This window comes from Saccopteryx bilineata, chromosome 4, assembly GCF_036850765.1.
Source record: "Saccopteryx bilineata isolate mSacBil1 chromosome 4, mSacBil1_pri_phased_curated, whole genome shotgun sequence".
In the NCBI taxonomy this organism is placed as follows: Eukaryota; Metazoa; Chordata; class Mammalia; order Chiroptera; family Emballonuridae; genus Saccopteryx; species Saccopteryx bilineata.
Genome location: NC_089493.1, coordinates 189,316,096 through 189,330,876, shown reverse-complemented (window position 1 = coordinate 189,330,876; position 14,781 = coordinate 189,316,096). Strand labels below are relative to the sequence as shown.

The window sequence follows — 14,781 nt, the reverse complement described above, 5'->3', positions numbered from 1 at the left end:
GGTTGAGAACCGCTGGATCAGACCATCACTCACATCCCTTTTGGCTCAAACCCTACAGCTTCTCCCCTTTGCACTGTCTGCCACGGGTGGAGGTTGAGGCCAGAATGGGTCTCCTGCCTTTCACCTATTGGTTATTAAAGCCACTGCCTCTAGGATGCGAGCAGAGACTGCTTCTCCGCCTTGCTGCGCTGCGGCCGGTCAGTGTAGGTGCCTTTTGCTTAAAATTAACACACACTTTTTTTTCCTAAGTGATTTTTCAACTGTAGTTTGAAATTACGGAAGGGGCTGGGAGAGGTGAAGGGGAGGTGAAGGCGAAGACAGCGTTGGAGGCATTTGTCCTGTAGACGTGAGCTGGCAAATGACTAATTAAAACACCACCATTTGGGTTCTTCCCCCGATTGAAGGAAGAAAAGCGCGAGGAGGCTATTTTTAGAAACAATCTGTGCATCGAGACCATCGTTAATTCCAGCTTCTCCTCAGGTTGCTATTAAGACACATACTTGAACTAGAAGTCAAGGTCTTTCTACACTTCCAGCCTCCATAACTAGTTTGAAAGAGAAGGCTACATAAAGTCCTTTCTTTTCCTTCCTTCCTTCCTTCCTTCCTTCCTTCCTTCCTTCCTTCCTCCCTCCCTCCCTCCCTCCCTTCCTCCCTCCCTCCCATCCTTTTTTTATTTTTTGGCTATTCAGTCTTTAGAGAATATCCATCTATACAAAACAAATTAGGGCAGAAAGGGAAGAATTCATGCCATTTTAATCAGACGCCACGCTTGGCTACTGAATGAACGGCAGCGGAAGGATCTGGGTAATGCGCCCCTCTGCCCGCCTACGAGCAAGGTAACAGATTCTGGGCTTTGTGGGGCGCCTGATTCAAGGGGGCTTTTCAAACTCTCAGGCAGTGAGCAGACAGGCGAGGGTGTGGGGGGTCAATTCTTGTGGGGGTCCCAATATTCTCACTCATTCCAACCAAGATTCTTGCGGAGGAGCTCAGACAGATGGGACAGCCATGCTTCCACTTCTGGGGCTACGGCGGAGGGCAACCGGGGTGAGTCCGTTTGAAGGGGGGGCTGTTCCTCCAGGGTACTGCTGCTGCTTTTTTTAAAATTTGACCCAATTGGGGTGCCTCTAACTAGCCAATTTGGGGGTGCCTGAGAAGGAGGCAGGGGGTCCACGATTGCCCGGCTCTCCCATGGACTGGGAAGACCTCGCACAGCTTGACTCCACCCTGTGTCAGATTCCCACCCGAGGCCATGAAGCCCCTTCCATCTTTCATTTTGAGAGGTATCCCCTCCAGGATTAAAATGTATTGCTTTGTTTTTTCTCATCTTCCAAGTAAAAGTAAGGCCATTTTTCCTTTCCAAAAGCTCATGTTACATCCATTGCAGTGCCCCCCCTGGGGCAACCTGGAGCTGTCCTCACTTTGTGAAGGGAAGCTCCCCAGAGCTGCAGGCCCACCTATGTATGTTGCACATTGTATACGTGAATGGTACCAGTATGGTGTTAAATGATAACCTTGGAGCAATTGAGCGACAAAGGCAATTTCGACAGAAAGGACTTGGTCTACACCCTTCACACTACTTAAAAAGTGATTGAACTCCCATGAAAATCCCCAAATGCATCTGACTGTTGGATTCATTCTGATCAGCAGATTGGCAATTAACTTTTTGTTTTTCTTAAATGACCATATATATCCAGGGGAAAGAAAAAAAATCATTAATGAGTTGAAAATGAGTTTTTGACCTGTTTCCAGTTCATTAAAGCTTTTGTGAACCCAGTCCAGCGTTTACAAAAGCCAGAAGTTTGCCTCAGCCGTTTAGCCCAATTACAGGCCGCGCCAAGCAGTTGAGGAAAAGTTCGCTGAGGGTTCATTATCTTGCTTTTGCATCTCCCGGAAATTCTAATTACCGTCAGCTTATTTGGTTGCTTTTTTGACTGCATTTCATAATTGCTAAAGCTTATCAGATCCCCAACACACAATCAGCACATAAAAAGTTACTATATTTGGTACATAAAAATATACAACATTAACAAGAAACATGAAATCAACAACAACAACAACAACAAAAAACCCCACGCAAACACCAGGCAGCAAACGAACCGTATCAAATTAGACAGGAAAGAGTTTTTCATCTTACCTATGTTTAAACTCTTTATTTCTTTATTAGAAAGAAAACAGAAGGGAAAAAGAACACAGTTAGCAGAAGAACTGGATGATAAAGCAAGCACACATCACATTTCTGTTTCTTGTATCAAACCCCCCCTGCCCCCCCCCCCCCAAAGGCAGTCTTTTTCTTTTCTTTCTTTCCCCCTTCTAGCTGACAGCTCCTGGCTCAGCTGCCTGGGAAGTGGCTCTGATTTGGGATCCCTCCCGGCCACAGGAAAATCTAGGCCAGAAATGCTTGAATTCCTGGGCCGGCCGTGTGGCTAGCTAGCACACCGGTGGCAACAGGTGAAACAGGTCTTCCGGCTAATGAAGGATGGCAGGCAGGTTACCTCCTAAAAGCCCACACCTACTGCCGGGAGGACAGGGGGAGGAGGGAGGGTTCTGAAGCCAGATGCAAGCTCCGCTGTCAAGGGCGCTGTGACTCATTTGTAACATCTGTCCCAGGTGTGTGTGTTTGTGTGTGTATGGGGGGGATCTTGGTGCCACCTGAGCCACCTACTTGTAACATCTGTCCCAGGTGTGTGTGTGTGTGTGTGTGTGAGTGTGAGTGATCTTGGTGATCTTGGTGCCACCTGAGCCACCTACTTGCCACCAGTCCATTACAGGGTCGAGTCAGTACCACCCGGGAGAAAGCACCTGCCCACAGCCAGCTGCAGTTTGGCGAAGACTCCGTTAGACCCTGAGAGCCTCAGCCACTTCCTCTGCGTGCTCTGGGCCACCTCCCCTCTGCCCATCCACTCGCGTGTGTGGGACCCCAAGTGTGTGTTCTTATGACATGAAACCCAGGGGTCATAACAGCCTATTGTCATCGGAACCCAAGACCATTCCTTTTTGGAAAACTAGGAAAAGTTTTGCTGATTTATTTCTTCCTCTTAAGAACAAACATACAGGGCGATTTCGACAGGAAAGCGGCGGAACGTTCACCGCACTGGCGGGAAATGAAGGGAGACGCAAAGCCCGCAGGAAGAGAGGACCGTTCCCCGGGCCTGGGGCTCCTGACTAGGCCGAAGTGGAGGGGGCCCTGACTCCTCTTTTGCTTCCGGCTGCAGAAGGAGACTTCAGGGAACGAATAAAGAGGTTTAATGCTCTGATTCCTGCTTAGCTGCAGCTCTGGCCTCTGCTGGGGGCCATCATTAGTGGTGGGTTTGCACAGGGATTACATTTTTATATTTTATTCCAACGTGTCAGTTTGTGCAAAAAAAAAAAAAAAGTTAATTAAATGACGCTGATAACTCCTGAGCTCTGACTGACATGGTGCAATTTAAGATTCATTCCGCAAAGCCTGGTGTGTCAGGGCGGCAGCCGGGAATTCTCGGGTCTATTTTATATTGCTTAATGAAAGTGAAATGTTATCTGCTACCGGTGGTAGTCATATTTGGCTCTTAATTATTGCGATATCAATTCCATTTTTTTTTTTAAGTCAAGATTTTGTAGAAAGACTGGATGGGATTTGGGTCTGCAGACCTGACCTACTTCTTGCCTAAGAACATCTGCTTTACGTTGATTAATATAATATCTATGTTGGGGGAAAGAGAAGGACAGGGGTGGGAGACCAAGTCACCGAGGGTGCAGAGCCTGAATATCCTATGGACATGAGATTTGGAGAAAGACTGAGGTCACTGCTATTCTAGCCCAAGGCCATTAGCAGGGTGGGTGCCTCGCAGGCAACAAACCAAAACAACAGCCCCGTTGACATTGAGTCGATCTATGTTGTAGATAATAAGCACTTGTGCTCTACTTTCAAGGGACAGGCCTAGGACTTGTGGCTGTGGCCTCAATAACACTTTGAGGAAATACACTTTGAGGAAAAAGTGGTGCCTTAGATTCAAAAATTGAGATGGATTAGCTCTGCACCCTGTGGAGTCTCAATGACTCCTCTGCGAAACCTTTAGGGTCTCTCCACGCTGTATCAGCCTGCCTTGCCGAGGGCTCATCAGGCTGTCTTGTGATTCACGTGTGTGTGCTTGTCATTGTTGCGAATGGAAGGAAGTAAATACGGACGTGGCTTACTTCCATACCCTGATTTTCAGTCGGGAGCCCTGGTGAGGGTCAGGCTGGGCAAATGGGTTCTTGAGTGACGGAAGGCAGGAATACAGCTGGGCAGACAATGCCTGGGACTGGTTCCAAGCCCCAATGTTCTACTCAGAATCACAAAGCTGCAATCAGCTATTGTCTCTTTTCACTCCAACTCCCTCTGTGCTACCGAAGAGGGTGGAGCTGGAATGGCCACATTTTTTTTTTTTTTGGTTTTCTTTGTTTTAGTTCTAACTAAACAAAAGTGAGTGGGGATACATTTAATTTGGCTTTAGGGGGACGTGCTTATGTGGCTCCTACATACTTCTTGCATTGTTTTGTGAGATTATTGCTAGAAATTCTGGGTAGGAACAGCTTTTCAGGCATGTTCCTGCCCACCTGCCCTATGCTCTGACCCCCTCATCATCACAGTTAGTACAATGCCCAGTGTAGATGCTGTATGTATGTCACCATGGTGAAAGGACAGCAATGACAAACTGGTTAGTGAGCGTCAGTTCAAAGAAGTATCTAGATTATTCACTGCACAAGAAAACCTGGACTGCCCAGAAATACTATGAAAGAAGCTTGAAGTTTTCCCAGCGCTTACAATTCTAACAATTTTCACAACATCACCAATAATCAATGGCGAACATGATAGAAAATTTTCTCATTTATCAATTACCTGAAGCAAATTTTGACCAGCTATACTGAAGGAAAGACTGAATCCCTCCCTATCCATTTTTCTTATAAATAATATCACAAAATCATTTTCATATTAAAAAAGACGATCAGAGAGGATACAGCCAAAAAAAAAGTGCAAGAAAATAAGTGTCAAGGAAGTGTAATAGTAGTTAATTAATAAAAATTTAAGGCCTGACCAGGCAGTGATGCAGAGGATAGAGCGTCAGACTGGGATGCGGAAGACCCAGGTTCAAGACCCCAAGGTCACCAGCTTGAGCGCGGGCTCATTTGGTTTGAGCAAAGCTCACCAGCTTAGACCCAAGGTCGCTGGCTTAAGCAAGGGGTCACTCGGTCTGCTGAAGGCCCACGGTCAAGGCACACATGAGAAAGCAATCAATGAACAACTAAGGTGTCGCAATGCGCAACAAGAAACTAATGATTGATGCTTCTCATCTCTCCGTTCCTGTCTGTCTGTCCCTGTCTATCTCTCTCTCTGATTCTCTCTGTCTCTGTAAAAAAATAAATTAATTAAAAAAATTTTTTTAGGTCATTTGTCTGGATTTTGTGATGTTTGCAGTAATTGTCAGATTTTCAAAATCTGAAATTTGGTGGTTTTGGTTTCTTTTCTCATCCTAAATAATTTCAGTTTCATTCTAATATTGCATCAGATTCAGGCCCCTTGAAACCTAGTCTCGTCTTTGGTAAAAGACCTTTGAACACAGTGCCAAGAATGATCCGAAATTTTAAAGGGCTATTGTGATCGCTCTTCCAGATGGATGCTGTGTTTGTTACCTTTGGTCTCTTGACCCTCGTGTTTATCCCCTGACGATAACAGGGAAAGTCCCGGCTCTCTAGACTATTCCTCCTTAACATTCTATGTTGGGTCTGTCCTGGTTGAAACTCTCAGGCAAAGCTTATCTTTGCCTGGTGAAGCTCAGGTCCAATTTCTGCTGCCCTTGCCCTCCTTCCTAGGCTCCCATGGTATCCTGTCTCCTCCCTCTTCAGCACCAGCACCCACAGGCCGGACAGTTCCCTCCCGGGGAGCGCTCCCCGCCCTTTGCCATCATGCCATTGACCCACCCCAACGGCACCCCCAGAATCTCAGCACGGGCAAGTGTTGTAGCTGAAAAAAAAAAGATCAAATACTATAATAAATTTGATATTTGGGAAATAAAAAATATTGGAATTTCAGAAGTTACACAAAGGGTGGGATTCTTCTGTTTACCGAAGGGACCAAGTCCAGAAAAGGCAGAGAGGCGCCGTTTTCACCCTTTATCAGTTCCTGCCTTCGATTGGGGTCCAACTCCTAAGAGAGTCTCATCCTGGGGAGAAAGGAAAGACTTTTCTGCGATAGAAGTTCACCCTAAGACGTCCGTGACTGAAACACCTTTATTCTGCTCCCCCTAGGGCGTAGGTTTTCCAAGGGTCACCTGGAAAGGGTGACCGTTATGAGCAGAGAAACGGGCTACAGAAGGTGATATCCGGCTGCTGGGGGAAGAGAGTGTGGAACCTGTCTTGAACGCGGGTGTCATCAGATCCTACCTAAGAAGAAGGTGTTTTTTTCTAGAATAAGAAGCTTTTCAAGTGTGTAGAGCTTGGCCCCCACATGTCTCAGAGAGCCACAGGACGGGAGGGGAACAGTGCCCCCAACCATGGGGCCATCTACGGACAATTCCGATTCAGGGGCTCGGCTCTGGGGTGGGCGTGGGAGACAGGGACGGGCACCCGCTGCCAGAGCGGGATCGCTCAGCTGCCAACTGACAATGGAGAAGAGACACAAGCAGGACAGGTCTCTCCCTCCCTCCTGCCTCCCTCCCTCTGCCGGTTACTGTTCTGAAGAGCGGGGACTGACAGGCCTTTGTCTTCAGGTACGTAAGTGGGAAGAAAAGAAGGATCCACCCCGTGTTCTTATAAAAGCTTACGTTCTAATCGTCTCTGGGTACCTGGACGGTGAAAGCGGGAACACGTCCAGAGGCGGTGAGAAAAGAAAACAAAAGGGAACACCACAGAAAACACCACACAGCTGTGGAGGGAAACTGGGGTTCCATCCTCCCCTGCTGTGTCAATGTCACCATGGGGTGTGGCGTGATGCTCTCTGGGAGGGCCCTTCGCTGGGACCACTGCTTTTGTGGCCTCTACAACTTGAGGGACACGGAACCAAGTCCCAACCCCAGCCAGAGGGAGGACGGCGCTCCGTGTCTCCTTCAGCCCCAGCCCTGGGTCGGAAGCTGCTCCTGTGGACCAGACAGTCTGCTCGGCATCAAGGGGCCGAGGCACCAAAGTGGCTGCTCCGCGGGAGTTCACACACGAGGGCCTTCGGGGCTTCCACGGAAATAACTAAAAAATGAGGCAGTCCCCACCGTCAACTCGGGTGGGAAATCAGAGGTAAGTGGCCCCGGCGAGGGTGAGAGCTATTTCTGCTTCAAGGAAGAGGGGCCTTCACAGTGAGCCTTAGAGATGGTCACACAGAGGCAGACTGGGGGGAGAAGGTGCTTTAAGCAGACTGCACCGCCCGGGTGTCAAGGTCGGGAGGCGGGGGATGAAGCTGGCCGGGATGGGTTCAGCTCTGAGCCGGAACCGCAGTGACAGAGAAGACGGAGAGGGTGGCAAAAGCCAGATCAAAACATGTGACCCTCACGGGAAAGCACAGTGTTGCCTCTGCCCCCTCCTGCCTCCTCCCACGGCTCTCCACTGCCCACAGGATGCCTGAGCAGGTGACTCCCTTGGGACAAACGAGGACACACACACTTCTTGGGAAGGAGGCCTCCTTGGGGAGCTCTGGGAGAAAGTGGTTTGTCTGGTTGTTAATTTGGTGGCTTGAGGATCATCCCGCCTTTTCCATTTTGCTTCCTTCTCTCTCCTGTTCATTTTTATTTTTTGGTTATGACACCTTCTTACTCACAGGACCTCCCCTTTGTCCTTCTGTGATGGTTGGTTGTTGGCTCTTCTAGAACACAGCTCGATTTGCCTTTACTTGCCTGTATTACCCTCAAACGGACGCTCTGGGAGCCTGGGTTGCACCCCCTCCGATCCCAGCCCTGGTGTGGCTCACTGCCATGCCCAGTAAATGCCCACGGGCATGCTGAGGTTGCAGTCTTCTTGGGGTGGAGCTGCGGTTTTCCTCCTTGCTCGTTGCCTCTCCCTGTGCCTGGCACAGCCTCGGCAGCACTTGCTGGGGCTCAGATCACTGATTTCTCTCCCAGAAGGGGTCTCACGGGCACTAACATGCCAGTGCCACCTGCGACTTCATCTGAGTCCCACACCTGGTAGCCACGGCTGCTTCAGAAGGGACCGCCATCCACTCAGATGCCCAAGTGCAAATCCTGGGCAGCACCCTCAGTTCTTCTCTCTTTGTTCCTCATGCCTTACACGAACCAGATCAACCAACAACTCCTATCAGATTTATCTCGAAAACATACCCTGACTGGAACACATCCCCTGATCGCCCTGGCAACCATCCTCGTCCACACCACCATCTCACAAATCCTGGCCAACTACAGCCTCCACTCTGACACTCCATGCTCCACACAGTAGCCAAATCATTAAAGAATGCAAATCTGATCACGTTGACTCTACCCTACTTTCTACTTCAACCTCCAACGCCTGTCTATTGCAATAAAAATACAATTCACCCTTGTCAGCGTGATCAATAAGACCCTGAAGCATTGGTACCCTACCTTGCTCTCTGACCTCCTCTCAGACACAGAAGTCTCCCCTGAGCTCACCACTCTTCCACCATATTGGACTTCTATCAACCCATCAAATAAACCAGGTTAACTGCTGATATAAGGGCTTTTGTACAACTTCTATCTGCCTGGAACACTTTTCCCCAGATTTTCACACGGTTGACCTTATCACTCAGGACCAATCTCAAACGCCTGTTTTTTCTGACCACCTTAGCTTCTGTAACTTTCTCATCCCTCCTCTGCCCCCACCATGTTCTTTATCTCTTATCCTGTTCGATTGCCTTAAAGTATTTAACGCTACTTGAAATTATTTTCTATTTGTCCACAGAATTTGAAGTTCCGTATCAGACCACAAACGCAACGCCTAGGACTTTGTCACGCCCCTTCCCTGTCCCTTGGCACAGTAGACATTTACCAAGTATTTGTTGAATACATTTTCTTCCTTATTTATAGACTTCCTCTCTCTCTCTCTCTCTCTACTTACAGATCCTTCTCTAGGTTTGACGGCCAGGAGGCAGCTTTCCTGGGGGGAGAGTTGCCAAGACGCTGTGTCCAGCACAGAGCAGTCAGGACGTCAGACGTAGTGGCAAGCAGTGACTCTACCAAGGGGGGGCAGATGTTCCCTAGCACGGTCTGTTCTCAACAGATCTAAGTCACATCCTGGTGAAAGTGCAAAGATCCAGAGAATTTACAGAAAGGCAGCACACAGAGCTGCTCAGTATAGACGTGTGGACGAGTCAATAAACATGAGTGGTTCTCACACTTGATATGCATCGGAATATCCTACAGAGCTTGTCAAAGACTAAGGATGCCTGGGCCTTCCTCTGGCCTTCCCGGATCGGTGCCTCTGGAGATGGGTTCCAGGAAGCTGCAGTTTCAAAGAAGCGCCACTTCAGAAACCTCAGAAATGGACCAACAACTTCATGTAGGAGTTCGTTAACTGTTTGGAATACCTTTAGATCAGGGGTCTCAAACTCGCGGCCCCGTGGGCCGCATGTGGCCCGCCCACCAATTTTGTGCGGCCCGCAGACTAATCAAACTTCGTGGATTAGTCTGCGGGCCGCACAAAATTGGTGGGCGGGCCGCGAGTTTGAGACCCCCTGCTTTAGATTCACGTGTGGAGGTTTTAGGACATACAGCTACCAGGTCCCCCTTCAAGAACTGTAACTGAAAGCACCCAGCCTTGTTTGTAAGTCAGTGTGGACGAGTGTACCTAGCACATGTGTGGTGTTTTATAGACACACAAAGCATTTCCCCAAATCCTAACTGGATTCTGGTCCTCGGTCTCCAACCTCGGCCCATCACAGGGAATAGCTATTCTATCCTGACGTCTATCCAGACGTGGCCACCGTTCACCCAGGGAGGCCGTGCGGCCGCGGCAGCAGTGGGGCCCAAGGTGGTGTTCTGTGTGGCCGCTTACCGTAACTCCAAGATGCTGGTCACGTTGCGAGAGGGGTAGATGCGCCGGATGTAGTTGAAGTCGCCGACGAAGAGGCTCCCGTCGGTCCCGACGGCCAGGGCGACGGGGGCCAGCAGCTTGTTGCCCTCGGCCAGGCCGTTGCAGCTGGGGCAGGAGATGCTCCTACGGCGGCCGTTGCCCATGACGCTGGTGATGATGGCGGGCTGCTGGGTCAGGAACTGGTTCTCCCCTGTGCCCTTGTGCAGGATGCCTGCGGGCAGGATGTGGGCACGGTCACTGCGGCCCCGAGGGGGACGCGCTCCTGCCGGCCTGCTGAGGGGGAGGGGCAGGGACCGGAGGGGACTCCGATCCCGGGGGAGGTCCCCAGTTTCCTCCCGATGATGCCGAGAGAGCTGTCGCGGGGCGGGGGGGGGGGGGGTGACCCCACGGGACGGCAGGAGGTCGGGTAACATTTGTAGCAGTAACCGAAGGAGCGTCGCGAGGGACACGACGCGGACAGTCTCGGAAAATCCAGCCCACCCTTCGGTGACATTTGAAAAACTTAAGGTGGGAAAACCCACGAGTATCTGGGCATTTGATGAAAACAGGGCCGAGGGGAGGGGGAGAGGCTACCTATTAAATGTCAAGGCCGGGAGGAGTTTCCGGAGGGGAGGGGCGAAGGGGCTGCGTCTAAGAAGGGAAGTGTGCTCACGTACCGCTCTTCACGTTGAGGATGTGATGTTTGTCCAGGGACCAGCCGCCGAGGTTGGAAGGGTCCAGCTCAAAGCCCTGCAGGAGGGCTGTCCGTTTCTCCCACAGGATGAGGCTGGGGCAGGTCTCATACTCAAAGCCGACAGACACTGGAGGACGAGAGAGGGTGGGGCGGGGCGTCAGGCCGGAGCTGGCGCAGTCACTCCCGGGCTCTTGGCAGGACCTGGAGACCACCCCTGCGATTCCCTTCCCAGACCTCACTTGGGGAGGTGGGCGGGCTGCTTTGCCCCTTGCAATTCCACATCCTATTCAATTCAGATTGCATGCTGAACTCCACCTTGAAACTTTACACAGTCGTACTCTGTGGGGATGGACAGACCTTTCTGAAGAACAGCTGGCTTTCAAAAAAAATGGCCCCCGTGACGTGGAGGAGGGAGGTGAATCATTTAAAAACCAATACACCTCTCCTTCCGAGAGGGCCAGGGGACCCTGCCTCTCAGCCCGCTGTCTGCGGCATGCATTCATTCTATTCTGTGTTGTGTATTTTCGCTCACTAGGAGAAAGGCCTATGGAAGCCCAGGGGTTCATCTATAGGGAGGCAACAGCTGGTGTGAGCTAAGGCACTGTGCATGCTCACTCCAGATTCCAGAAACTGCAGACACTCCTGTATCTGCCACAGGGACAAATGGGAGAGAGAGAGAGAGACGCAGGCTCTAGCTCACCCCTCCTCGTGGCTTCATTTTCCCATGTGGAAAGCAGAGTGTGTGAAGCCCGTATTTCTCAGAGACATGAGGTAAGCAGGGAAGAGATGGAACGCCAAGACGCCATATATATATATATTTTTGTGTGTGTGTGTGTGACAGAGACAGAGACAGAGACAGAGAGAGGGACAGATAGGGACAGACAGACAGGAAGGGAGTGAGATGAGAAGCATCAGTTCTTTGTTGCAGCACCTTAGTTGTTCATTGATTGCTTTCTCAGATGAGCCTTGACCAGAGGGCTGCAGCAGAGTGAGTGACCCCTTGCTCAAGCCAGTGACCTTGGGCTCAAACCAGCGACCTCGGGTTCAAGCTGGGTGAGCTGTGCTCAAACCAGATGAGCCCGTGCTCAAGCTGGCGACCTTGGGGTTCGAACCTGGGTCCCCCGCGTCCCAGTCTGATGCTCTATCCACTGCATATATTCTTAATTGCAATGCTGCTTTAGAAATATGAGGCATTGTTATTATTGCTGTTCCCACCACATTAAATTCTTAACTGCGTGTGTCACCTTTGGGGATTCTCCACAGCTTCTTTTAAATCCTGAGATATGGGAGTGTCGATACAGATGGAAGATACATTTTATCTTTTTTTTTTTTTTTTTTTAGAAAAAAACATCAATTTCCCGGCTTGTCCTCTGAAAATTCCAAGACACAATGACTGACCCAGTAGCAAAGAGAATTACTGGTGCCTGGCTTGTGGCCTTGAAATACTATTTCTCATTAAAAGGAATCAGAGATCCTTGAAGAATTGGCCAGAGCAAGAAATGAACAAGATGAGACCAGGGCCATTTTATCATACCCGAGAGAAAAGGGGGAGTAAAATTCTCCTGGGGTCACGTGGAAAGAATTTGGGAGTCAGCTTGGAAAGGTTTCCACAGACTAAAGAAGGCACAATTTGGCCAGTAGTGAAGATAAGAACTTCAATGGATTGAAATGTATTAGAGACATTTTAGTTTATGAGTTCATAATGGTATCTGAAAAAAAAAACAAACACATTAATTTGCCACCCTTAGAGGATGTTAAAAAAAACCCAACTTACTATACTGAAAACTAGTAAATAAAGGGAATCAGGCATAAATCCTTTCTTTCTTATTGAAAATGCACCTCAAATAACCAAGCAGTTAAAGGGAAAGTATCTCTATATCAAAGTATTTGAGCTAATAAGTAAAGAAGCAATGATACAATTAAAATATCACTTTGCAATTCCTCATAACCTAATGGATCCAGGGAATAAGCATCACTGGCTGCTAAAATCACTACAAGGCAGACCAGCTGACATTAGGTCTATTGAGTAGTGTCTGTTTAACATTAAAAAAAAAAGACACAAAACCAAACCAAAGATAAAATGTCTAGGCATAATTTTAAACAAGGAGGTGAAAGATGTACACACTAAAAACTATAAAGCTGATGAAAGAAACTGAAGAAGACACAAGTAAATGGAAAGAATATTCCATGCTCATGGATTAGAAGAATTAATATTGATAAGCTGTCCCTACTTCCCAAAACAATCAATACATTCAATGCAAGCCCTATCAAAATAGCAAAGGCATTTTTTACAGAACTTGAACAAACAATCCCCAAATTTGTATAGAACCAGAAAAGACCATGACAAATCAAAGGAGTTGTGAGAAAAAAGAACAGAGCTGGGGGCGTCATGCTCCCTGATTTCAAACTCGACCACAAAGTTATAGTCATCAAAACGCTATGGTATTGGCATAAAAACAGACACATAGGTCGATGGAACAAAATGCAGACCTTGGAAATAAAGTCATGCGCATATATATATATATATATATATATATATATATGGTGAATCAATTAACAACAAAGCAGCCAAGACTATACAATGGGATAGGGCAGTCTCGTCAATAAATGGTGCTGGAAAACTGGGAGGCCACATGCAAAACAATGAAACTGGATCACTATCTTACACTGTACACAAAAATTAACTCAAAAAAGACTGAAGACTTGAATGTGAACCCGAAACTGTAAACCTCCTAGGACAAAACACAGGCGGTAAGATCCTGGACAGGAATACGGGAGATGAGTTTTTGGTTTTGACCATAAGCAAAGGCAACAAAAGGGAAAAAAATCAACAAGTGGAACTACATTTAACTAAAAAGCTGCTGCTCAGCAAAGAAAATCATTATTAACAAAACAAAAAGGCAACCGACCGAATGGGAGAAAACATTTGCGATCATATATCTGATAAGGGGGTGAAGGGCCAAAATATATAAAGAACTCATATAACTCAATAGCAACAAACAAACAAACAAAACCCCCCAAAAAAGAATGGGCAGAGGATCTGAATTGAGATTTCCCTAAGAAAATATAGAAAAGGCCAACAGGAACATGGAAAAGTGCTCAACATCACTAATCATCAAGACAATGCAAGTCAAAACCAGAATGAAGTATCACCACACACCTGTTAGAATGGCTAGTCTCAAAAAGATAAAAAAAACAACAAGTGTTGTACTACTATATATTTGTGACAACATGGACAGACCTTCTGGCAAAGTACCTGCCCACCCCCCACCCCCACCCATCACCCCCCAGCCCCGTCCCATCTGCACCGTGGGGGGCACGGCAGTGCTTGCTGGAGAGGGTTACTGAGACGTTGCCCATGACAAAGGATTTACCACACGCTCTGCACAAAGGCCATGCCTGACAAACACTAGCTGCCCTCGATGGTGAACATTTCTGAGTTTGCTGGTTTCTTAGTTTAGTAACCTACTCCAGAACTTGAAATCACAAGCCTTTCACTAAAACAAAAACGAAACGCAAAAGACAACACCGGAATCTGGATTTCAATGAACTTTCCAGAGAACTTTCTACAAGCAGGAAACTAAAAGCAGGGTACGTGCATTGGACTCGACAGCTCTCAACTCTTCAAAGACTGACAACCATGGGGCACTTCTCCTAGGGTGGTCTTCTGTAAGTGGGGGGGGGATCATGTGAGCCCCTCAAAGGCAATGTCGGAACCGCAGCATGTGGGTTTAGCTCCCCTGGTTTCATTTTCTGGTTCTCACCGTGGATTCTCTACCAGGTGCAAGTGCTCGCTCTGGGACGTGACCACCTCTCACGTGTCTCGAATATTCTATTTGTCCACTACATTCTAGCCTCACCTGGCCTCCTCTTGGTCCTTCACAAACACCTCACTCTCCTCTGTCTTTCAGCCATAAAAAGAATATTCTTTTTCTTAATCTCCACTGGCCTCCTTGTCATTCAAGCCCCTACTTACACATCACCCAATGAGGAGCCTTTCCCGAACACCTTCAATGAAAGGCATTCTGGGCCCTGGCCGGTTGGCTCAGTGGTAGAGTGTCGGCCTGGCATGCAGAAGTCCCGGGTTTGATTCCCGGGCAGGGCAC

General features: G+C 48.4%; 1 protein-coding gene across 3 annotated transcripts in view; it reads right to left on the bottom strand.

The window, feature by feature from the left end:
- Positions 1 to 14,781, bottom strand: part of TENM2 (teneurin transmembrane protein 2) — a 1,118,865-nt gene that overhangs the window by 46,683 nt on the left and 1,057,401 nt on the right. For 2 of the 3 annotated variants that reach the window (XM_066273223.1, XM_066273225.1), the window contains 3 exons: positions 10,659 to 10,802; positions 9,964 to 10,213; positions 2,135 to 2,155 (listed from right to left, as the gene is read on the bottom strand). In XM_066273223.1, coding sequence (XP_066129320.1) covers positions 2,135 to 2,155; positions 9,964 to 10,213; positions 10,659 to 10,802 — 415 coding nt within the window. The remainder of the gene's footprint in view (positions 1 to 2,134; positions 2,156 to 9,963; positions 10,214 to 10,658; positions 10,803 to 14,781) is intronic. The other variant, XM_066273224.1, reaches the window with a different exon arrangement.